Here is a 27,594-nt window from a genome sequence, read left to right on the forward strand (position 1 = left end):
ATATCTCTTTTTATATTCTTTCATTGATATGTTCTATTCCTATATCTTTTTTCTATTCTTTCTTAGATATATTTTACTGAGTATCTCCTCTATAACCTTCAACATGTATTTTACTGTGTGTGTGTGTACCCACTAAAACCCTCATTGTGTATTGGACAAAATAAATAAATAAAAGAATAACACTTGGTTTTCAGAGACCTCCCCTGTAGTTATTTACTATTTAGTTGGGAACAAAGTAACTTTGAGACGAGTGCTATCACTCATGTTAATCCATAATAATTCTGGATTTTGTAGCATGATTTGTTCCTCCTTTTACATGCATTCCCAATTGGCACAATTCTCATTTTGTACAAACCTTAATACTCAAATCACAGGGCTGAATACTTTCATCAGCAAGTATGTATCATTTATAAGATGGCTAAATTGATGCCTTTGATCAGAGAAAAGACAATCTTTATATTTGTGACTAGAAGCCTTTATGGATTTCTTTTTGCACAAAACAGAAAATAATTAACTTATGGTTTTGATGATTTTATAGAAGATAGAAAGAATATAACAGCTATGTTTGTTCACGGTAAGTGATAAACTTATAACTGAATTTATAACTTTGTTTTTCTTTTCTTTCTTGCATTTTTTCCCTTTCTAGCACTTTTAGTTTTAACTTTGGTTTCTTTCTTTTTTTCTTCATATTAGTTTATATTAGATTTTATTTTCCTTTCTAAAAGATTAAATGATATACATGCATAAGTGTGCGACACATATAGAAAAAATATATATTACAAATAGGATTTAAGGAAGGTTAATACAACCTTCCTTAAATACATCCAGCAATCAGAAGAAGTAGCCTGCAGTACTGCATTCTAACTACTGCATCACTGCAGTTCATGATAGCTCAGCTAACAAGATGAAATCATGTTCGTCCATATTTATCTAATGCTTCTGCCTATGTATTTCTTTGAAGAGGAGTTCATATTTTAACTTCAATATTTTAAATAAGGAAAGGAAAGACAACTAAAGAAAGATAAATAAAAACTTTGTGGCATATTAAACTTGATTTTATCTCAAATTGGAGCATCTTGACTCAATGAGTTTCCACTGCTCTGAAACCATAGAGGAAGGATAACATCAACTAACTCCTTCTTTAATGTCTTGCTTCAAAGAGAATGTTCACACGTAGAGAGGAAATTTGAGAAGATGCAGAATATGGCTAAGCTGCAACAGAAGTTCTTCCTACAAAGTAACCTACTATTTCTTGTCTTTTATTTTTGTGATTAAAGGAAAGGAAACAATTTTGTAACAATTATGGTTATTATTAAAGAGAAAGAAAGATAAAGCAATAGCTTTATATAGATTTTATAGACAGAAATATACTCATAGATATAGATGATATATTTTTCTGCTTTGCATAATTAGCTGAGCATGATTAATTGATATATATGTGAATATGTGTGTATAGTCAACTATGTGTTGTGGTTGGCTTCAGGCCAGCTCCTGTGGCTGTTGGTTTTGATGCAGAGGAATGGGAGCCATCTGTTTACAGAAGACCAGTCTGGCTGGAGGATGAATCAGACAGTGAACCAGAAGCAGAGACAGGGAGAGAAATGGAGCAGGAAGGGACTGAAGAGACAGAGAGGGGAATGGAGTCAGTCAGATCTCCAGCCAGAGGTTCATCTGAATCAGAAGAGGAAGAGTTAAAGAACAACCCTATTCTGAATGCTCAGGTCCAGGGAATGCTGGGAAGAGAAGAGCAGCTGTACAAACGCAGAAACAAATTATAAGTTACAGGTAATAAGAATTAATGACGCTGCTGCAACCTTGAAAAAGGGGAGGGTTGGAGAGATTGGTGAGGGAGTCTATTGTTCATCGTTGAAGAAAGTTTGATGAATTGTGGTTTGGTGTTTGCTGTGGATTTCTGGACATTATGACATTCAAATTGTGAGTTATTTCTGGCTGATGTAACCCTGAAAGGCTCCTGCACTGACTGGAGTAATTAACTCTGACCTACTGACTATTTAAACTAACCTTGCTCTGAAACTCTGTGGTTTGCAGTTTTCTGAATATAAAGAACCCTGGTTTGATTTTTCCCAAGTATGCATGTGTGTGTTTGATTAATTATTTCGCTCCTTGATGGCTTGAGGCGAGGCAGGACACTATATATAATCAAAGTTGAGTATAAAAATGGGGATCAGGCCCACAAGAGAATATGTTTTCCCTGTCAGTAAAGGTAGAGCAGGATACATATCTTATACATGAACAGCAAATTAGTAGGTTATTAGAAGGAGAGAATTACTGCCATGGTGGAAAGAATGGATGGTCTAGCGTTTTCACACTACATGCTTCAACTTCCTAACATGCAACAACTTTTAATATGGCATATACAGCAGACTTTTGTAATATCATGGCTTAACATTGTCCTTAGAAACAGCTTCTCTTGCAGATTGTGTAACTCCACTTCATATGGATAAATTAGAAAATATAAAAATATAATTGATATGTATGTAACTTCATGAACAGTACCCTTTTATTTACATATAGTAAACTCAGAAACTGTCACTTCATTATGCATAGAGATGCTAGCCAAAATGGATGCAGAAAAGATACATAGGCTTATTATAATTTATGTTTGGTATGTATGTGCTGTTTGGTTTTTTAAATTGATAGGGTTTTTAGTTTTTTTCTTAATATTAGATTTGTGCCTGTACAATATTGTTTTATCGCTTGTTGTGAGCCGCCCCGAGTCTTCGGAGAGGGGCAGCATACAAATCTAATAAATTATTATTATTATTATTATTATTATTATTATTATTATTATTATTATTATATTATCAAAATGTATGAATGTAAAACCATACAGAAAAACTAAACACATCATTAAAAAAGGCAGAAATTATATTTATCCATTAATGAAACAAATAAAAAGAAACAGATCACCATTAATTCCGAAACAATTTTAAAGAATAATTTGAAGATGCTAAACTTAAATATATACATATTATTGAATGGAAATCAACATGGCTCAGAGATTCAATATTCTTTTTTTGTTGTTGTTTTTCTTTTCTCAGATCCTATGTTTCCTGAATCCTCTGAACTGGAAAATCACACTATAATGACAGAGTTTATCTTGCTGGGGCTCTCTAATGAACCACACATAGAAATTTCTTTTCTTTTCTTGTTCTTCCTCATTTTTTTACTCACTATCTTGGGAAATATTATAATTATAGTGGTGATCAAGTCTCAACTTTGTATACAGACCCCCATGTTCTTCTTTCTTAGGCATTTAGCTTTTGTTGACATATGGTATTCTTCAGTCACTGTTCCCAAGATGCTAGCAAATTTTATTACAAAGCAGAAAACCATTTCCTGGGAAGGATGTACTGCACAGATTGCCTTTTTTTTCCAAATTGCTTGCACAGAAGTCTTCATTCTTTCAGCAATGGGTTATGACCGATATGTGGCTATATGTGACCCCTTGCATTATAGCACATGCTTGAGAAAAGAGATATGCAATAAAATGGTGAGTGGTGCTTGGCTTATGGGTTTCTTTTATTCTCTGGTGAATGTAGTACCTTTGCAAAACCTTCATTTTTGTGGCAACAATATAATCAGACATTATACTTGTGAACTTCCTTCTCTCTTGGCTTTATCTTGTGCAAACACTTTCATGAATTACATTGTTCTTCTATTATCTGTATTGGTTTTTGGTGTTAGTTCATTTCTTATAACCCTTATCTCTTATATTTATATTATTTTAACTATTCTAAAAATTAAATCAGCAGAAGGCAGGAGGAAAGCTTTTTCTACTTGCAGCTCCCATCTCACTGTTGTGGGCTTATTTTACATTACAGGTTTTGTTCGCTATATGAAGCCAAATTCAGAATCACTTATAGAACTGGACAAAGTGATCTCTATTCAGTATAGAATTTTAACTCCAATGTTAAACCCAATGATATACAGCATGAAAAACAAAGAGATCAGATCGGGTGCAGAAAAATTATTTAGAAAGTGTAGATCCATTCTTTAGTTCTGAAACAATACTTAGAAATCTTGATTTAATATCCCTACAACTTCAACAGCGAGAGAGAGAAAATAATTACTGATAATAACATAGCAAGGATGAGTATTGTTCAAAATCTTAAATATTTTGGAGTTGTTGTGTGATTCACCATCTTCAGGCTGGAGTTCCAATCTTTGTGTTGTTGTAAATGGAATATTAGCAAACTGACATTTCTTTCTAGTATGTAGTGTGGGGGTGGAGATTTGCTTTGAATGTAGCAAATAGTATTTGCTACATTCAAAGCAAATCTCCACCCCCACACTACATACTAGAAAGAAATGTCAGTTTGCTAATATTCCATTTACAACAACACAAAGATTGGAACTCCAGCCTGAAGATGGTGAATGTGATTTCACCGAAACGTCGCATAGACATGCAAAACATTACACAGGGCAAAACCCGAACTCAGAACAATCTACATACATATACCCGTGAAAATTTACGAAAACATATGCAAGGCAGTTAATATATTTTATAGCCGACAACTACATTCTGTATGTGTTAAATGTTTTTAGCTGGAATTTTAAAATTAAGGGAGACTAGGATGGTACCATTTCGGCCTTGTTCTGGCCTCATCAGCTAGCCAGTAAAGGAGAGGGTGTGGCTAGCTGATGAGGCCAGAACAAGGCCAAAATGGTACCATCCTAGTCTCCCTTAATTTTAAAATTCCAGCTAAATCATTTAACATATATATCTATATCTATATCTATATCTATATCTATATATATACCTATACCTATACCTATACCTATACCTATATCTATCTATCTATCTATCTATCTATCTATCTATCTATCTATATATATATATATATATATATATACAGTATATATATATATATATATATATATATATATATATATATATATATATATATATATATAGCCTAGAGGATAATTCTCTGCCTTACAAGGCAAAGGTTGCAGGTTCAAGTCCCAGTGGGTATGGCTAGCTGATGAGGCCAAAATAAGGCCGAAATAGATCTATCCTAGTCTCCCTTAATTTTCAAATTCAGCTTAAACATGTGACATATATATATATATATATATATATATATATATATATATATATATATACAGTATATATACAGTATATATATATATATATATATATATATATATATATATATATATATATATATATATGTAGATTGTTCTGAGTTCGGGTTTTGCCCTGTGTAATGTTTTGCATGTCTATGCGACGTTTCGGTAAAATCACATTTACCATCATCAGGCTGGAGTTCCAATCTCTGTGTTTTTGCAAATGAATATTAGCAACTGACATTCCTTCTTAGCATGTAGTGTGGGGGTGGAGATTTGCTTTGAATGTAGCAAATAGATTGGGTGACTATGCTTCCGTGATCTGATTGGTTGGTGTAATCATGGTTATAGAAGGAATGGTATGAAGATTATGAAGTGTTTTGTTTAAGTCTGATCTCACATTCCTACGCAACTGCAGGGACAAAAAAATAATTCCCAAATACTTCCAACTAAAATTCCACCCAAAAACCCCAACCATAGAGAGGATCCTAAAAAGAACTGAATTAGCCCTAATCAGAAATGAACTCCACAAAAAAAGATTCATACTTGATGAAATCAACAAAAGTCTACTCTCTCTTCACCTTAAAATCAGTAACCAAATACATCCTTTACTCTGGGATAAATTCAAACAAATATCAATCTGGAGGGCAGAAACAGAAACCCAATACAAAACAGACACACATAATAAGAAACTCCAAATACTAGAGGTACAACAAAAACCCAGCCCTCCACAACAACTTATGACCAAAACAGTACATAACATATCAGACAAGATACTCACCACTACAGAAACCAATATTCTTTCAAAAGGATTTAATTTTGCAATAACTCCAAGACGAATACCAACTGAAAATATCATATGTGGAATTGAAACAACTTTACATAAAATCAACCCAGATACTGCTAACAAAATTAGACTCCAAGTCACTAATATTCTGTGCTCTAGTAAACCTCCAAAAAGTAACATACAGCAGGAAGAAAGAGAGGCACTTATCAATCTAAAGAAAAACCAGGATATAATAATCCTTCCAGCTGATAAAGGAAACTCCACTATAGTAATGAACACAGCAGAATACAAAGAAAAAATGACAAATCTTCTAAAAAATCCGGCCTACAAACTCCTAAGCACAGATCCTACCACCTACCTAGAAAAAACCACCAAATCTAAAATCAAGGCCTCTCCCATCAGCGAAGAAATCCAGCAAAAAATCATCCCCAGAGAAAAATCTTCCATATGTCCAAAACTCTATGGCCTTCCAAAAATACACAAAGAAGGAATACCTCTCAGGCCAATAGTCAGTTCTATAGGCTCCCCTCTACAAAACCTTGCCAAATTTTTAGCCAAATACCTTCAACCATATACAGAAACTATTACCTCATATGTTCAAAATTCATCCCACTTTATACAAATAATTAAAAAACAAAACCTACAACCCGATGACCTACTTGTAAGTTTCGATGTCGTGTCCCTGTTCACACAAATACCTATTACAGAAGCCTTGACAGCTATCCAAGACAAACACAAACCCCCCAAATATATCCTAGACCTTACCAACCACTGCCTGACCAATACATACTTCATCTATAATGAACAAAGATATAAACAAATAGAGGGAGCCCCCATGGGATCACCTCTATCACCTGTCATAGCCAACCTCTATATGGAATATTTCGAAAATAATGCTTTAGAGCAAGCCAAATACAAACCCAAACTTTGGCTGAGATATGTTGATGATACCTTTGTAATTTGGCCACATGGTAAAGAAAAACTAGACAATTTCCTCACTCATCTCAACAGCCTACACCCCAAAATACAGTTTACTATGGAAACAGAAATCAATGATCAACTTCCCTTTCTAGATGTACTGGTCTATAAAAAACCCAATGGCAGCCTAGGACATACTATCTACCAAAAGAAAACCCATACCAACCGTTATCTAAATGCACACTCACACCACCACCCCGCACAAATCACCTCAGTGGCCAAAATTCTCATCACCAGAACCAAACGCTTAGCTGACCATGAGCACTTAAAAACTGAATTGAACAAACTCAAAGATGTACTAATTTCTAATGGATTCAAAGAGAAAACAATAACAAACCTAATCAATAAAGAGACACCCCCCAAAAAACAAGATCAAGAACAGGACAATGGCACCACCATCCTTCCTTACATCAAAGGCACCACGGATAAAATTAGTAAAATTCTACAAAAACATAACATCAAAACCTCATTTTGCACTAACCAAAAAATATCTAATATCCTAAGGAGCCCCAAAGATAAAATCCAATTAGAATACCAAGGTATCTATGAAATCCCTTGCAAAACATGTGCAGCCACATACATTGGACAAACTAACCGAAGAGTGAGCCAGCGCATGGCAGAACATATGAATGCAGTCAAGAAACAGGAGAAGACCTCCTCCCTTGTCCAGCACATTAAAAGAACAGGGCACGAAATTGACTTTGAAAAAACTAAATTACTCCACAAAACAGAGAATTTATATAAAAGAATCTCTCTAGAAGCTATTGAAATTGAAAAAAGATATTTTTGTTTAAATAAACGGGATGATACCTCACGTCTGCCAGAGATTTGGAAACCAGCCTTAAACAAAATAAAAACTTCATTATAATCAATATGTCAATCCTTTAATTATTATGATTTTAGAATTTTATATTTGGAAATCAGACTTAAACAAAACACTTCATAATCTTCATACCATTCCTTCTATAACCATGATTACACCAACCAATCAGATCACGGAAGCATAGTCACCCAATCTATTTGCTACATTCAAAGCAAATCTCCACCCCCACACTACATGCTAAGAAGGAATGTCAGTTGCTAATATTCATTTGCAAAAACACAGAGATTGGAACTCCAGCCTGATGATGGTAAATGTGATTTTACCGAAACGTCGCATAGACATGCAAAACATTACACAGGGCAAAACCCGAACTCAGAACAATCTACATACATATACCCGTGAAAATTTACGAAAACAAATATATATATATATATATATATATGTAGATTGTTCTGAGTTCGGGTTTTGTCCTGTGTAATTACACAGGGCAAAACCCGAACTCAGAACAATCTACATACATATACCCGTGAAAATTTACGAAAACAAATATATATATATATATATATATATATATATATATATATATATATATATATGTGTGTTAAATGTTTATAGCTGGAATTTTAAAATTAAGGGAGACTATCCTGGTCTATCCTGGTCTCCCTTAATTTTAAAATTCCAGCTATAAACATTTAACACATACAAAATATAGTTTGTCGGCTATAAATATATTACTGCCTTGCAGTGGCCCTAGGTTGGGCCTATAGGCAAAAAAAAAAAAAAAGGAGCTGTGACGTTCCTTAAAAATATACCAGGGTGATCCGACATAAGAAAAAAAATATATATATATATATATATATATATATATATATATATATATATATATATATATATATACAGTATATATATACAGTGGCACCTCGGTACTCGACCACAATTCGTTCCAGAAGTGTGGTCGAGAACCGATTTGGTCGAGTACCGAATTTATTTATCCCATAGGAAATAATGGAAATGGATTTAATTGGTTCCCAGCCCCTGTTGATTCGCTGGGAACCAATTAAATCTATTTTCTTTATTTCCTATGGGATAAATGTTACCACGGGGGGCGGCTGCAATCCCGGCAGCACCAGATCAAATCCCAGTAAGGAAGGGTGTGGCTAGATGATGAGGCCAGAACAAGGCCGAAATGGGACCATCCTAGTCTCCCTTAATTTTAAAAAATTCCAGCTAAAAAAACATTTGACACATACAGAATATAGTTGTCGGCTATAAATAAATTAATTAACTGCCTTGAAATGGCCCTGGGTTGGGCCTAGAGGCAAAAAGGAGCTGTGACATTCCTTCTATATACCAGGGTGATCCAACATAAAAAAACCCAAACAAATATATATATATCATATATATTCTCTCCTTATCTCTTATATCATATATACTCTCTCCCTCCCATCTACTTCTCTTCTTTTTTACTTTCAATCTTTATATATATTACTTATTGTCTATTCTCTTCCATATGTATTGTATATTGGACAAAGAATAAATAAACAAACAAACAAATAAATAAATAAATAAATAAATAAAAATAAATATGTTTTCATAGATACTTGATATATATATATGTATCACATGTTTTTGCTGAATTTTTAAAATTAAGGGAGGTGTATATATATATCCCTTCCCTCTTACTTATCAGCAAAAATATGTAACCATATATATGGTCTCTAACTCTATTCCATCTCTATGGCTATCAATCTATCTATATCTGAAGAGAACAAAAGAGGTAGAAATAATCTATACTAGTCTCTCTTCTTTTCTCTTATCAGCAAAAATATGTTACACACACACACACACACACATGTACAGAATATAGTTTGTCAGCTATGAATAAATTAACTACCTTGAAATAGCCCTGGGTTGGGCCTAGAGGCAAAAAGGAACCGTGACGCTCCTTCAAAATACCAGAGTGATCCGATAGAAAAAAACATATAGCCCTTCCCTGGTACAAAGCTGAAGGGATCAGATCCTGTGACCTAGAGGTTAATTCTCTGCCTTTCAAGGCAAAAGCTGCAGGATCAAATCCCATTAAGGGTATGGCTAGCTAATGAGGCCACAGCAAGGCCGAAATAGATCTATCCTAGTCTCCCTTAATTTCTCTTTTGTAGATATATAGGATGGATAACAACCAAATTTGTAAGAGTGCGCATAAGTACAGCAACGTGCCTACCATCTCTGTCCTAATGTACTCATAACCATCTCATGTATATATATTTATACTTTTACTGTAATCTTATGTATGCATGACAAAAACAAATCAATACAATAAAAATAAAAATTCTTGCATGAATGACTCTCCACTCTTGATGGTGCTTGAGTAATGATAAAAAAGACTAATTTCTTTTAGTTTAGTCAAGCCTATCAGCAATAACATCTGTTTTCTTTACTCACAAAATTAGGGAAAAGAAATAAACAATAAGTATTTTGGCCAACTCCTCTTCTATTAAAATCAGTTGCAAGATTCTTTTTATTCATACTCAAGGTATGCAAAATTAGCTTTCAAACTACTCAAAAGTAGTAATTTTCTTCTTGTTCATTGTATTATTGCAAGAAAGTACAAAAGAGACTTGTGGAGAGAAAGGGGAAAGTATCCATTTCCTTTTAAAGCAGCAGCTATGTAGTAGACTGGTAGATTAGAAATTAATGCTTTTTAGCCATCCCATTAAAATAATTATTTATATTTGACTTCTTAATAGAAATTCAATTAAACAGATTTTTTTCTGAAACAGTAAAATATCTTCATAATAAACAAATTCAATATAGCCCAAAATCTATGCCACCATTTTGATTTATTTTTTGTCTGTCAAAAGATGTGCAAGCATAACACAGATGTGTGAAATCTGTTCTCTATCTCAAGTGAATAGATTTGCAAATCTTTTCAAAATGAAGGACATTTCAAGACTGAACCATCCAATGAGATGCTTGAACAGTCTATAGCTTAGCTGAACTAAGTGGCGCTATTGAAATAGACAAGGCCTTAGTTAGGAACTGGTTTATTAACAACACATGCCAGCAGAGGCAGGTACAGGCTTAGACAGAAAAACAATACACAGGCTTTTATATTCCTAGCTGCCTGAGGCAGCAACCAATACGCAAAAGGGAAACTTCCCGCTTACATTGTATCCGGGGCCAGAGCCACCAATCAGCACCCTGGATAGGTCTCGGCTACAGAGCTCTAGCGGCCGGCTGTTTCTATGCAGACACTTCAGTTTCTATACAGACACTTCAGCTATAATCTGCTTAAAAAAATTGCAATACTGTGAAGTGATACACTAATAAAAGTAAAATACAATTGCTTAACATAATATATTTTGTATACATAATGGTTTAATCATTTAAATGTGAAATGAACCCTGACAGTGTCCTCATTCCCTGGATGAAATGAATTCTCTTGAATGTTTACTATTTGGATTCGGCCCAATTGTAGGTATAACATCAAAGGGCATCAATTGTGCTTGTTGGTGAGCTTGAGAGCTCGAGATGGATTTGTACAACCATCCCGAGTCTTTCAAATCTCTTGGCAGCTTTCAGTACCATCAACCATAGTATCCTTCTCAGTAACTTCCTCAGGATTTTGTAGCAAGCTGTTACTTTCCTATGACCATTTGCAATTGGTGTTCAAGGATGAGAAGAGGTCAAGCTTAGGCCCTTGCAGGATAAGTCCCTCAAGGCTCTTGCCTCTCTTTTTTCATATATACATGATACTGCATGTTGCAGTTATCTGATTGCTTGGGGTACAGCATCCTCACCATACTGATGATACTCAACTGTACATGTCTATCCCTAGTCAGAAAAATGTTGCTTTTGCCATACTTTCCAAGTGCCTACAACATGTATTGATCTGGATGGGAAAAATCTTATTTGCATCATTCCTGGCAAATCAAAATAGCTTTGGGTTTTAGCCTTCCAGGGTCTAGGCCTCTTGTCATTAAAGGTAACCGTTCATTTAAAATTTCACTGTATTTGTAATTTTGTATGTCTTTTTATTTTACTTTTCACAATTAGCCCTACAACCTTTGTACAGAATTAATGACAAAATGATTGAGAAACTGAATTAAAGGCTTTCTTAAAATAATAATTTGGCTGGGTTATTGTGGCTGTTGTAAACTGACCATTAACCTTACTTGGCTATTTTTAAGAAGCTTTGCAAGCAAATCAGTGAACACCTGTAAAGAAAATGACAAATATGGCCAAATTAAATGCTGTGGATTGTCTTACTGTTTAATTCCTCCCACTTTAACTTCCTGAAATTTCTCCATTCTGAGTTTATGAAGAAACCAAAGTCTCAGTGTTATAAGTGGTCCATGTCCGGCTCAGCTGGTCACAGATTTTGAGGACCAGAAGACGGAGGAATACTAGCATCGCAGGGCAGTGTTCTTGCCATCTGAGTCTGAGAGTGAGAGTGAAGGGGAATTGAAGACTGAGGAATCACCATAGACTGTAGAATCTCCAATTAGGGTATTGTCTGAGTAAGTGGATGATGGGGACTTTGAGGACCCTCTCTTAGATGTGCGGTCAGAAGAATAAGAACCAGGTAGAAATACCTCTCTAAAAGGGGACATTGATTAGATCTATGGGACACTTTGTCAATGTATATAGGACAATATATAAAGGAAGAATAGGTATGGCGAGCAGCGTTCATCATGAAAATGGAGCTTCGAGAGACTGCTTCTGATTCCATGGATTTTGATTCATAGTTATACAGAAGCTGGTAAAGCCCTGAACAGTGAGTGAAATGATAAATACCAGAGACACCTCATTAAGGAAGATTTATGCCTCTAGCTGGCATGCATCCTGGAGTGTTATCTATGCTCCATAAGTGGAGACAGAACACTCAGATAATATCTACTAACATTTTCTTTAGGGTTCTTGTGGCATGGTAAAGTAAAGAATTAATCCATTAAAACATCATAACAATCAACAAAACATGATTTTAAAGTGAGAAAGGCAACACTTAATTTTCAATTTGTTGACAGATATTAAAAAAAGAATACTCAGTAACATATATTATAATTTTCAGAATGGATCTCAAGCAAAATATGATGCTTAAACTAATATGTATGTTTAATTGAAATCTGCATGCATTAGTACTTACTGAATAATTAACTGCAGTAATAAAAAAATATTTTTAATATATTCATTTTTTTCTGAATCCTCTAGGATGAAAAATCAAACTGGAATAACAGTTTGGTTTATCCTGTTAGGAGTCTTGGAGAGCAATGATCAACACACCGAGATTTTTTTCTCTCTTCTTCTCTTTGATATTTTTTAGTCACCATCCTGGGAAATACAACTGTTATATTAGTGGTCAAGTCTGAGCTTCCCCTTCAAACCCTCATGTTCTTCTTTTTCACCCAATTAGCATTTGTTGATTATTCTTCATCACCCAAAATGCTTGCAAATTTTTTAATTAATATTTTTATTGATTTTTATAATATAAAACACACACACAACATATAACATATAACATGTGCTCAGTGATCCCATCACCAGACAATCATTCATACCCCACCACCAGTTGGGGGTATTTCTTGTATAAATCATTTAAACCCAAGAGTGAAATATTTCTTTACATATTATAGAGTGATTCCAACTTGTTTCTTATAGCTTGGTCTCTGATCCTACTCGCCATATATCGTCTTACCTGATCTCATCGCCCCATCAGCTGTTGCAAATAAGTTTCATTCATCAAATTCATCCATTTATCCACAATCTCATTTCTGGAATGCAGTGTTAACTCTTATTTTTGTTGGGGGGAGAAGGGAAAAAGGTAAAGGGAGTTAAAGGGAGTTTTAAAAAAAGTAAAAGAAGGAATCATTTAAATGGATAAGAGACAGTGGGAGAGGAATTTTTCTCTTTAATTATATTTTAAAGCAGTGGAAAGTGGAGCTCAGTAGGGTGGGAACGCAATCCGGAGTAGTGCCTCATGATTCAACAAGGTTTTTTCTTGTCCTCTCCCCTTTTGGTGGGGGGAGCATGGGGGGAGGCACTTTTGGGGGGTAATTGGGGTAAGGAAGGAGAAAACAAGCAATCCAAAAGTGAAACAAGAGGGGGAAAGGGATATTATTGTATATTATGAATGAGTGTAATATAATGGTTTTAAATGTAAATGGTTTGGGATCTGATTTAAAATGTTATAGGATATTGAGAATGGCTAAGCAAAATGAGGTGGATATTATGATTTTTACAGAAACACATAAAAGACGGGGAGGAAGGGATAAATTGATTAATGATAGAAATTGGAAAAGGGTATATGAATCTCGAGGAACGCAAAATAGTAGAGGTACAGAAATTCTTATTCATCAGAGGGTTTTATTTGAAGAGGTTGGAGTTCAGAAAGATAGAGAAGGGAGGTGGTTGTTTGTTAAAGGGAAAATTAATCATAAGAAGTTGACATTGGCAGCAATTTATGCCCCAATGCAAAAATATAATAAATTTGTATTTATAATAAATACAAAAAGGAAGCTAGATAACTTTATGGGGGGCACAACATTTTTGGCAGGAGATTATAATATGCAATTAACAAATGGGATTGGAAATAGTAGGATGTTACATTTAAATAGGCTTAATAGGGTAGATCTCCATGCAGATATCCCAAATAGAGGTACTTATTATTCAGCAAGATATCATATATTTAGTTGCATTGACTATATATTAATGAATAGGATGGGCAATATACAAGTTTAAAAAGTAGATACCAAAAGTATTTGGTTGTCAGATCATGCCCCACTATTGGCAAAATTGGAAATAGGTCAGGAATGCAATCAAAGAATTTGGAGATATAATGCAGTTGTAACTGCTAGTGAACAAGATGAAGATAAATTGCAGACAGAGTTATGTGAATATTTTAGAATTAACGGTAAAGGTGATATTAAACAATCGATTGTGTGGGATGCCTGTAAGGCTTTTATGAGGGGACAATGTATATGTATGGAAGCAGATATTAGAAAGAGGTGGGGTAGAAAAAGGGAAATGAAGATAAGGGAAATAGACTTGATACAAGAGCAGCTATGATTAACTAAGAGTTAATTGATTGTATATGATTAGATCCAATGGAATAAGATGAGAATGATGATGAGACAAAAAAACATTGAGTTTAGAGACAAAACCAATGCAACAAATGGCAAGATATTTGAAGAAGAGGAAAGAAAAATCATGTATATTAGCACTGAGAGACCCTAGTGGAGAGGTTAGATATGGTAAAGAACAGCTAGAGAAGATAATGAGAAAATATTATGAGGATTTGTATAAAGAGGAGCAGGTTAATATAGGAGTCCTCAATGTTGGGAAAATAGTAAGCAAATAAGACAAACAAATATTGAATGCAGAAATCACACAAGAAGAAATTGCTAGAGTAATTAAAGGGTTAAAACAAGCCAAAGCACCGGGCCCGGATGGGTTTACAGAGGAATTTTATAAAACCTATATGAATGTACTGTTGCTGCACTTGGGGAATCTATTTAATAATATATTGTTAACTCATTATTATCATTATCATTATCATTATCATTATCATTATCATTATCATTATCATTATCATTATTATTTAAATTTGTATGCCACCCCTGTCCATAGACTAAGTAGTAGACAGCAGTAATAGAAACAATATATAATACAAATCTAATAATTAAAACTAAAAACCCATAATTTAAAAAACATGCACACAACATACCATACATAAACAGTATAGGCCTGGGGAAGTTATCTCAGTTCCCCCATGCCTGATGGCAGAGGGGTTTTTAAAGAGTTTATGAAAGACAAGGAGGGTGGGGGCTGGTTCCAGAGGGTCAGGGCCACCACAGAGAAGGCTCTTCCCTTAGGACCCGCCAAACAACATTGTTTAGTCGATGGAACCCGGAGAAGGCCAACTCTGTGGGACCTAAGCAGTCGCTGGGATTCGTGCGGTAGAAGTCGGTCCCAGCAATATTCTGGTCCGATGCCATGAAGGGCTTTTTAGGTCAAAACCAACACTTTTAATTGTGACTGGAAATTGATTGGCAGCCAATGCAGACTGCGGAGTGTTGGTGTAACATGGGCATATTTGGAAAAGCCCATGATTGCTCTCACAGCTGCATTCTGCATGACCTGAAGTTTCCGAACACTTTTAAAAGGTAGCCCCATGTAGAGAGCATTACAGTAGTCGAATCTCAAGGTGATGAGGGTATGAGTGACTGTGAATAGTGAGTCCCGATCCAGGTAGGGCCACAACTGGTACACCAGGTGAACCTGGGCAAACGTCCCCCTCGCCACAGCTGAAATATGGTTCTCTAATGTGAGCTGTGGATCGAGAAGGACGCCCAAGTTGCACACCCTCTCTGAGGGGGTCAATAATTTCCCCCCAGGATAATGGACGGACAGATGGAATTGTCCTTGGGAGGCAGAACCCACAGCCACTCCGTCTTATCTGGGTTGAGTTTGAGTCTGTTGACACCCATCCAGACCCCAAGAGCCTCCAGACACCAGCACATCACTTCCACTGCTTTGTTGACTGGACATGGAGTATGAGATGTACAACTGGGTATCATCTGCGTACTGATGATACCTCACCCCATGCCTCTGGATGATCTCACCCACCGGTTTCATGTAGATATTGAATAGCAGGGGAGAGAGGACCGATCCCTGAGGCACCCCACCAGGAGTAACCTTGCAGTCGACCTCTGACCCCTCTGACCCCCCACTAACAACATGATATCCCGCAGACATGGAAGCTTTCAGAGATTGTTACTATTATGAAGATGGATCGAGATCTAAGAGAGCCTGGGTCCTACCGTCCTACCAATTTGGCAAATCAAGATTATAAAATATTTATGAAGATATTGGCAAATAGATTTGAAAATATTTTACCGAAAATAATTGAAGAGGATCAATACGGATTTGTGAAGGGAAGGAAAATAAGTGAATCAATTAGAAATCTAATAAATGTGATGCACCAGGAAGGAAATTAGGAATTTTGAAATTAGATATTCATAAAGCTTTTGATAAAGTTAACCATAGCTATTTATATAAACTATGTAAGAAATTAAATATGGGGGATATATTTTGTAAAACTATAAAAATGCTGGCAAACTTCATAGAAAAGCAAAGAACCATTTCCTGGGAAGAATGCATTGTGCAAATCTTATTTTTTTTCTAAAAACCTGTTTCACACAAAGTATTTATTCTCTCAGGAATGAGATATGATTCTTATGTGGCCATATGTGATCCACTTCATTAAAGTAGATACTTGACAAAAGAGAGATGCAATAAAATAGTGGGTGGAGCATATATTCTAGGTTTTTTATGTGCTAGAGGAGATTCCTGCCTTTGCTAAATCTAAATTAAGTGTATTGTACATTTGTTTGACTTGGTGTTTGTTTATTTATTTATTTATTTGTTTGTTTGTTTAATAATTTATAATGTACAATGACTGTCATTCTTACCATAAGGTAACCTTGGGTATTAACGCAAGAGTAAATTAAAAGAAAGATTAAAATCAAGGACATGTGGGAAGGGCAAGGTGGGAATAGGGTGAGATGGGACCTGTCATTACCTGTTTAACAGCCTCTACTGTGCTGTTCCCTCAAACCAATTTATAGAGTCAATGTCTTTAGGCACATACAAAATGGTCAGAAGATTGGGGCTAACCTCACATCATGGGATTTTTCAGAGAACAGGAACAATAGCAGAGAAAGTGCTCCCCTTCGAGCCCACCAGCTGGAATAATCAGAATAACAGGTCTTGAAATACAGCTCCTCTGCATGGGTGGTGTGCATCAATCATGGTGAGCTGAGAGAGCCCTTTAATTAACCTGTATCAATGCCATTAAGGGCCTTAAATGTGATCTCCAATAGCTTGCATTACATCTGGAAGCAAACTGGCACACAATGCAACTCAAATAGCAGTGTGTTATGGAATCATTCTTTTGGAAATCCCCAAAATGCCTGTCTTGCTGCACTGTGCACCAGCTGTAGCTTTCAAATGCTTTTCAAGGGTAATCCCATATAGAGAGCATAGCAGTAATCCAATTGTGAGATGAGGGACTGAATGATTAGTGCAGAGAGTCCTAATCCAGGAAAGGTCACAACTGGTCTTTCAAGGGTCTTTGTACAACTTTGCACATGGGTATTAATAATTATTAATTAATAATTAAGGGTATTTAGGGCAAGGTATTAATACCACTCTATAATGTCCTAGTCCAACCACACCTAGAGTATTGCATTGAATTTTGTTCACCCCATTACAAAAAGGACCTTGAAACTCTAGAGAAAATACAGAAAAGAGGAACTAAAATGATAAAGGCCTGGAAACCGAGACATACAAAGAGAGGTTGGAACTGGGCCCATAACAGGGCAGGGAAAATATTTACTGACCCCTCGCATCCCGGATATAAACTGTTTCAACTCCTACCATCAAAATGTCACTACATAGCACTGCACACCAAGACAACTGCACACCAAGACAAACATTTTTTTTCCCCGAATGCCATCACTCTACTAAACAAATAATTCCTGTCAGACTTTTTACTAAATCTGCAATTCTATTCTACTAGTTTTTCTCATCATTCCTATCATCTTTTTCTTCCCACTTAGGACTCTATGACTGTAACTTGTTGCTTGTATCCTAAGATTTTTATTAATATTGATCGTTTCTTCATTGCTTATTTGACCCCTCTGACAATCATTAAGTGTTGTACCACATGATTCTTGACAAATGTATCCTTTTCTTTTATGTACACTGAGATTTGGCACTATTCTATTCTATAATTTAGCAAATTATATTGGTATTTGGCATGTCAGGGGGTCAGTGGAGAAGAAGAGTGGAGTTTCAACCTTGCCAAAAAGAATAATGGATGTGGTTTTGCCACGCTAAAGTAAGCCAAAGTATTTTGCATTGTATTCAGTCAGTGCTGCTGTTTTTCAAAGTTATGTGGTTAGGAAAATAAATCTTGTTTAAGTGAAGCAGGGAGAGGAATGTGAGAAATTCGGCTAAGAGAGAGATAACGGACCAAGTGCTATATGGAATGTATTTGAAGTACAGGAGAGCAAAGAAATAAACGGAGTTGCTTTATTCATGAAATGATGCATTTAATAAGAGTTATTTGTAATTACTAAATTTCTACCAGAAACCAGAACAGTTTGTAGGTTGTTTGTATAGTTGAATCAGTTAAAATGGTACTGAAAATCTGTCTAACTAATTTAATGGTGAGCTGGTAGCTCTAACGCCGGGATTCCAATGGGGTTTTTTTTGTTTTTTTTTCAAACTAGGATTCCCACTCTCTTACTAAGCATCCGTCTAAAGCCCCATCTTGGCTTGATCAACCAGCTAGCCAAACCAAGTTGAGAATAGCCATTGGGTCATTGACCTTTGGTGAGATAGAGACTTCACCCGAGCATGTGAAGACAGATTCTGGCAGACTAAGCATATGAAACCTACTAGAATAGGACAAAGTTAATGAAGGTGGTCTCTGCAAGTGATGTGGTACACTAAGCATGGCAAGATATGAAAGATGCACCCACTGCACCCAGCCCATCTCCAACTGTCTCAACTCTTGTCCTGCTATTGGAGCAAGATAGAATCTGGAAGAGAGAGTGAGCTGACTACACGCACCTCTCACTCGCTTTAATCCAATTCATGTGCATGTCTTGACACACACACCCAATTCCTAAGAAAAATCCTGTGGTGATGGGCAAGCAACAAAGCAGTACATGTTGATACACTGGGAGCTGAAACAGCGACCCTGTACATAGGTGACAATGTTAAATAATTACATGAAGCCCTCAGACTGTGTATGGACCTCAGCCCTCAGGTAGCTCCCCTCTACTGGATACAGCTGGTGCAATTCTCATTGCTGAGAAGACCCAGATTCTACAGCGTTGGTCCAAGCACATTCAATCTGTATTGAACCATCCATCTTCCATCAACATTGAAGTGATTGACAGAATGCCCCAGATGGATATCAACTACAATTTAGACTTCCCACCATCAAAGACTGAAATCTTACAGGCCATCAACCAGCTGTCCAGTGGCAAGGCTCAAGGTTCTGATGTGATACCAGCAGAGATCTATAAGGATGGTGGTGCAGTGTTTGTCAGCAAACTCACTAAGTTGCTCCAGTCTTTCTGGAATCAAGGAACCATTCCTCAGGAACTGAAAGATGCATCCATCATACACCTCTACGAGAGGAAAGGGAATTGACATGTCTGTGATAATCATGGAGGAATATCATTGCTTTCCATTGCAGGCAAGATCCTTGCATGAGTGTTGCAGAATCTCCTAACAGCTCCAAGAAAAGTGTCAAGAGCAGAATCGTGAATTGTCCACCACTTTTGTGGATCTCACTAAGGCTTTTGACACTGTCTGTCAGGAAGGGCGCTGGTGCATCATGAAAAACTTTGGGTACCCTGATAAATTTATCTTGATGGTACATCAATTTCACAATGGTATGATGCCCAATGTGCAGGACAATGGAAAAGCTTTAGAGGCCCTTTCCATCACAAATGGCATCAAGCAAGGGTATGTGTTGGTACTGATCTTGTTAAATATAATATTTTCAACCATGCTGTCAGATGCCTTCCTGAATATTTCCTTGAGAGTTAGTCTGAGATACAGGACCATTCGAAAACTATTCAACATGCAAAGACTCCAGGCTGTCACCAAGAGAAAGGAGACTGTGCTATGTGGCATCCTCTTTGCTGACGACTGTGCCCTGAATGCTGGATCAGAAAAGGAAATGCCAAGCAGTGTGGATAATTTTGCAGCAGCATGCAACAACTTTGATTTATTAGATTTGTATGCCGCCCCTCTCTGCAGACTTGGGGCGGCTCACAACAACAACAAAAACAATATATATTAACAAATCTAATAATTAAAAAATCTAAGATAACAATTACACATTTAAAATCTAAAAGCAAGAAACCCCAATATAACAAACATACATACAGTCATATCATGTACTAGAACTACATAGGCATGGGGAGATGTCTTAGTTCCCCCACGCTTGATGACAGAGGTAGGTTTTAAGGAGTTTACGAAAGGCAAGGAGAGTGGGGGCAATTCTAATCGCCCTCAAACCTCATTGCGTCCAATAAGGGCCCACAGAGTTGGACTTTTGTGGGTCCCATCCACCAAACAATATCAGTTGGCAGGACCTCGGGGAAGAGCCTTCTCTATGGCCACTCTGACCCTTTGGAATCAACTGTTAAAACCTGGCTTTTCCGCCAGGCCTGGAACTAAGACTGATTGTTGCAAGTATGGTTTTATAATACATGTGATTTTAGTACTATTTGAGTACCATTTGTTGGTGGTCAGGGGAAAGGGAGGGTCTTGCCTTCTCTTTCTGCCCAAGATCCCCATGGGCAATTGGTGGGCCACTGTGTGACGCAGAATGCTGGACTCGATGGGCTTTGGCCTGATTCAGCATGGCTCTTCTTATGTTCTTAGTGATGCTTTTCATTGGTTTTTTAACTTATATTGTATTTATACCTGTTGTTAGATGCTCAGAGTCCATTTGGAGTGAGTGGCATATAAATGCAATAGATAGATAGAGAGAGAGAGAGAGAGGGATGGATGGATGGATGGATGGATGGATGGATGAAAAAGATCAAAGTGATGCATCAGCCAGCTCCAAATGCCAAATACCAAGAACCCACCATCACAGTAAAGGAACAAAAGCTACAAGCAGTGGACAAATTTACATACCTTGTCAGCACCCTCGCCCATGCAGTGACAATTGACATTGAGGTCAACTGCAGAATGGCTAAGGGAAACTCTGCATTTGGCAAACTTGTGGAACCAATGTAGAATAAGCCTCGCTACAAAACTCAAAATCTACTGAACAGTAGTCCTAACTACCCTGTTGTATGCCAGTGAGACTTGGACATATATAGGAGACATGCTAGGCTATTGAATCACTTCCACATGATCTGCCTCTACAGAATTCTGAGGATCCAGTGGCAGGGTAAGGTGCCTGAACTGAGGTCCTCTACAGAGCAGGCCTGCCATCAATTTCCATCTTATTCATACATGGCCGGTTTACACCCCCCCCCCCCAGCAGATAGGGCAACCTTCTTCTGGCGCTTGGCCTTTTTTGGCTGGCATTTCTCCCGGGAGCACAGCAGCCTCGAACTCATGAGCTCAAGCCATCCACCCCAGCCTCAGCTTCCACATGTTGTATTACAGGCTCATGCTACCAAGCCTTGCTTATTAAAGTCCAGAAACACAGGGCAGGCCACGTTGGTAGGATACCAGACTATCATATCACTAAACAGCTTCTCTATGGTGAGCTGTCTAAAGGAAAGCAATTGCATGGGAGACAAAGGAAGTGATAGAAAGACATGTTGAAATCTTCCTTCAGGTTCCTCAATATCTGCACCACCTCCTGGCACAAGATCAACCAAAATAGTGCTTGCTGATCCGCCAAGACTGCCAGACATCTGAGGCCAGAAGAACAGTCACAGGAGAAGAGAAGCAAGCACTCTACAAAGCCAGAGCTGCAAGTGCTGTGACAATGGTGCCCACACATATCTGCACAACATTCGACAGAACATTTCATGCCTGTATGGGCCTTATCAGCCAGCTATGGACACATCACATACAGCCCATTTAAAACAACATGAAAAAGGAAAGAGAAAAGAAGCAAAATCTTTTGACATATCTATACAGAGTATAATTTAACTTGGGAATGATGGATTCCCAGTTGGTTTCCCCTGCTCTGAATTCCAGAAGGAATAATCAACTCAGGCCTTTTTATTTATTATTATTTCATTCCAAGAAAAGCTCCCAATCATTTAAATGAGGGTGACAAAGTTATAGAGTGTTTCTTTGCTGCAGCACAATTACTTCCTAAAAGGTAAATTCATATCACACCTGGTGGCAAGTGTTGCTTGCAAGAAAAGGCAATATTTTTTATGAAGAAGGCATCTCCCAAATACAGGTTGGTTCATAATTAACTATAAGTGACTGAGAATCAGAGCAAAAGGCTTTCTAAGAATAATCTAACTTTAACTACAAGTTAGGATTTTGTTATATATAAATAGTTATTGCAAATAGATTTGTTTTAAGTGGACAGTAAGGCTAAGTCTTAAAGGTAAGAATATGTATAAACTAGTGACTAGAGTAAAATTAGCAGGATGTACCTGCAATGCTTACTGGAGGGAAGATTAATAATACCAAATTTTTAAGACAATGTCCCTCCTCTTTGAAAAAACAAATCCATCGCACCTATGTAGACACTTTTCTAAATAGCCTACAACCTAATGTCTGTTTGTTTTTAATTTTTAGAGCAGATCCATTCATTTAGCCAGATGTGGTAAAGGTAAAAGAAATCCAAAACAAGAATCAATAGTCCTACTTATTATTAGATGGGTGGACATAAAAACTCAGGTCAGGGAAGGGAAGGGAAGGAAAGGAAAGGAAGAGAAGGGAAAAAGGCAATTCTGTGTGAAAAGAACTGTTAGAGCAATAGTTTAACATTTCATGGTTGAAAATTCTGAAACCTCTGTATACTATACAAATAGAAATGTATATCGATTGTATCCATTTTTTCCGTAAAGCCAGTTTTTCTTGATACAATACCTTAATATAGCATCAAATGTAAGATTAATTCAAGTGTGTTCTTATCCCTGTACAATAAACTTTGATTTCTAATCAGTAAATTTGGAATGTCTTACTTCACAAAAGCACAAATGGTAAATATATAGTCAGTAAATACATGGTGGGTGTCATTTCATCAATGCACTGATATATATATATAAATTCATACTAAATATAGGCAATTTTTAGAACACTTAATAAATTCAAAAGTGAGGAGGAAAATGCCAACACATCATGAAAATGAAAAAGGAACACTTACATTGGCATTTTGAGGAAAGAGATGTAGAAACATCAATATATTATACTATCATCTAGTTTTCAACATTAATTTGAGATCTCATTAATTTTGTTTCTTTTTATCACAGATCTTATGGTTCCTAAATCATCTGAGTGGGAAAATAAAACCATAATAACAGAGTTTATTCTGCTGGGACTCTCCAATGATCCAAAAACACAGAATTTTCTTTTTTTCTTCTTCATGATCATATTTTTAGTCACCGTCTTGGGGAATATAGTAATTATATTGGTGATCAAATCTGAGTTTCACTTTCAGACTCCCATGTTCTTCTTTCTTAGTCATTTAGCTTTTGTTGACATCTGCTATTCTTCAGTCACTGTTCCAAAAATGCTGGCAAATTTTATTACAAAGCAGAAGACCATTTCCTGGGAAGGATGCATTGCACAGATTTTCTTTTTTCTACAAACCTCTTGTACAGAAGTGTTCATCCTTTCAGCAATGGGTTATGATCGTTATGTGGCCATATGTGATCCCCTTCATTACAAGAGACATTTGACAAAAGCTAAGTGCAACAAAATGATGGGTGGAGCATGGTTCCTGGGTTTCTTGGGTGCCATAGGGAATGTCCTGCCTTTGCTAAACCTTCATTTTTGTAGCAACAATATCATCAAACACTATAATTGTGAGCTTCCTTCACTCTTGCCATTGTCTTGTTCAGAGACCCTCATTAATTATATTGCTCTTCTAATAATTACTTTGGCCTATGGGTTCAGCTCATTTCTTTTCACCCTGGTTTCTTACATTAATATTATTTCATCCATTCTCAAAATAAAATCATCAGTAAGCAGGCAGAAAGCTTTTTCTACATGTAGCTCCCATCTTATTGTTGTGAGTTTGTTTTACATTACAGCATTTATTTGCTATATGAAGCCAAGTTCCGAATCATTCATGGATCTGGACAAAGTGATCTCCATTCAGTATAGCATTTTAACCCCTATGTTAAACCCCATTATCTACAGTCTGAAAAACAAACAGATCCTATGTGGTCTGGAAAAACTCTTTGGAAAATGTAGGGCCATTATTTTGACATGAAACAATGTTCCAAGTTTTATATGCCTATAACTTCAATAATTATTGTAGGGCCATTATTTTGATATGAAACAATACTCACAACAATCTCATTACATTACATTGGGTATTTTATTTAGCCAAGCATGGTTAGACATACCAGAAATGCACTTGGTATACTTGTAAAACAACAGGGGGAGTAATAATAAAACTAAAAATGTGCAGCCAAGAAATTAGGTATATAATTGAAGGAATAAATAATAGACTTATTCTATTCATACCCATTAGACAAAATTTAATAATTGCTGTATTTTGTTAACTGCAAAAATTAGGTGTTCATCAAAATTATAGCATGAAGAAAAAAACTGTCTCTCGGTCTAGTTGTCTTAGCATATGATAACTTGTAGTACCATCCTGAGGGAAGGAATTGAAACAGTTTGCATCTAGGTTATGAGGGATCTGCAGATACCTTCTCAGCTTTTCTCAAGCCCAACAATGTACATGAAGTACATAAATATCAGCTTGGTCATTCATACCCCCTCTCTTCATATAAAAATCCAAGGATGTGCATAACAATGTGCTGCTGAAAAGAATGCAATTTGGAAATAAGATTACATATAGATTTCAGATAGTGAAGGTGAAATTAGAACACAATCTGCAAATCACCATGGAGTCAGTTCCTTGTCTTCCATGTGTGTGGTTGGTTACAAGGTGGGTGTGGGAGAGTAGAATGAGGGAACCCGTGATTGTAGTTTGTAAGTTCTTTCGTAGGATGTTTATAGATATTTTGCAAGATGAGTGGGAAAATGAGGTGGGAGAGCTGTATTCTGGTTGGGTGGGGTTGAGTGTTCAGTTATGTGATTTGCACACTGTTAGGCATGTGAGCTGCTACCTTTCTCCTTTTCTTACTCAAGCTCACAGTTCTCAGGCAGTTGCACTTTCCCCAGCCTCTGTAAATTCAAAATGATTGGAGGATGGCAATATCTCTCCTTTCTCCTCCTTTTCTTATTCAAATTCACAGTTCTCAGGCAGTTGCTCTTTCGCCAGCCTCTGTAAATTTGAACTGATTGGAGGATGGCAATTTCCCTCCTTTCTCCTCCTTTTCTTACTCAAACAAGATAACCAACAGCCAACATGGGTTTGTCAGAAATCAATCATGCCAAACCGATCTCGTATCATTTTTCAACACCATAACCAAATCTGTAGACCAGTGTTATGCAATAGACCTAATATACTTGGATTTTGATAAAGCTTTTGATAAAGTAGACCACAACCTACTACTCTACAAATTGGAAAAAAGTGGGATAGACTACAACACATATAGATGGATTAAGAGTTGGCTGACCAACCGCACCTGAAGTGTAGTCCTCAAGGGTTCCAAATCCACATGGAAGGAGGTAGGCAGCGGGGTACCTCAGGGTTCAGTCCTGTGCCCAGTGCTCTTCAACATATTCATCAACAATGTAAATGAGGGAATAGAGGGGGAACTGATCAAATCTGCAGACATACACCAAACTGACGGAGGTAGACAAAACCCCAGAGGATAGGCTCAAAATACATAAAGATCTAGATAGATTAGTACTGTGGGCTCAAACTAACAAAATGAAATTTAATGTTGAAAAAAGTAAAATCTTACACCTAGGTAATGTTATGCCGGGTGTCACGGTACAAGCCCCAATTAAGTCTGAAGTGGAAATTCAAACACACACTCTCTTGCAAAGTAAACAAAGGCAGTTTATCACAAAGGAAAAATACTGTCCAAACACACTTTTATAAGCCAAAGTGCTCTCTCACAAACCACAAACTTTGAAGGCTGTGATAAGCCAAAACAAAAGCAAAACAGATAAAGGCAGCTGTGAAGACGTCACAGCCTCCCCACCTTCAAGAGTAATCAAGCCAAACCTAACTGAGAATTAGTCCAAGAGTCCTGGTAAAATCCTGAAACAGTTCAAAGAGTCCTTGTAAAATCCTGACATAAAACACAGTTCTCTCTCTCTCCAAATGGATAATCTCCCATGCTGAGAGGCAACAACACTGGCAATTTATCAGCAGACACATTAGCCTAATTGCCCAGCCATAGGTGTTCTCCCTTATATCCTATACTTGCATAGTTGTTCCTTCCTTGACATCAACCTGCATCTGTGAACATCTATGAATGCCTTCTCTTCTGAATCTAATGATGATAATGATGATGATGGTTTACTAATGGGGTAATTAGCTAATGGGCTGCCGGTAATTACCTCCTCCTTTGATCCTACTTCACTTCCAGAATCTTCCCCTGACACAGACGCTTCACAGTTGGAAGCTGTTGGCAGTAAAACCGGCCTCTGATAATGTGAGGATTCTCCCACAACAACCCCCATAGTCCTTGGAGGAGGAGCTGATCACAAAAAGACATCCTGGATGCACCCGTGCTCAAAGCACTGGCATCTTATTGATTATGTCATTATGTGGAGGAATGACAGAAAGGATGTAAGGATGACCAAGGCCATGCCAAGTGCAGACTGTTGGACAGACCATAGACTCATCATCTCCAAATTAAGCTTTCACATCAAGCCAAAGATATGTCCACAGGCAAACAAAGCTGCAATGAAATGGATCAATGTAAGAAAACTCAACACAGCAGCTTCACTAGCAGAAGATATTGATAACCAACTCTCAGAGCCGTAATTAGAGGGAAATGCTGAGAAGGACTGGGAACACTTTTGGGACATTGTGCACTCTTCTGCACTAAAAGTTCTAAGACAGGAAATAGCAAGGGTGGTTTGATGAAAATGATGTTGATCAAGGCCCTACTTGCTGAAAATCACTGTCTTCAATCAACCAGTGGAACAGCCTGCCAGTAGAGGTTGTGAATGCCCCTTCACTTGACACATTCAAAAGAAAATTGGACTGCCATCTGGTTGGGATGGTGTAGGTTTTCCTGCTTGAGAAGGGGTTTGGACTTGATGACCTGCAAAGTCCCTTTCAACTCTAATTATAAAT

At 36.8% G+C, this 27,594-nt stretch overlaps 1 protein-coding gene across 1 annotated transcript; it reads left to right on the forward strand.

Moving 5' to 3' along the window:
• Positions 1-20,094: 20,094 nt before the first annotated feature.
• LOC139155432 (olfactory receptor 5AR1-like) lies at positions 20,095-27,279 on the forward strand. Its single transcript, XM_070730564.1, has 3 exons — positions 20,095-20,476; positions 23,669-24,610; positions 26,975-27,279. The coding sequence occupies exons 1-3, from the start codon at positions 20,095-20,097 to the stop codon at positions 27,277-27,279; spliced, it is 1,629 nt and encodes a 542-aa protein (XP_070586665.1).
• Positions 27,280-27,594: the final 315 nt, after the last annotated feature.

The sequence above is a fragment of the Erythrolamprus reginae genome, unplaced genomic scaffold, assembly GCF_031021105.1.
Source record: "Erythrolamprus reginae isolate rEryReg1 unplaced genomic scaffold, rEryReg1.hap1 H_18, whole genome shotgun sequence".
Classification (NCBI taxonomy): Eukaryota; Metazoa; Chordata; class Lepidosauria; order Squamata; family Dipsadidae; genus Erythrolamprus; species Erythrolamprus reginae.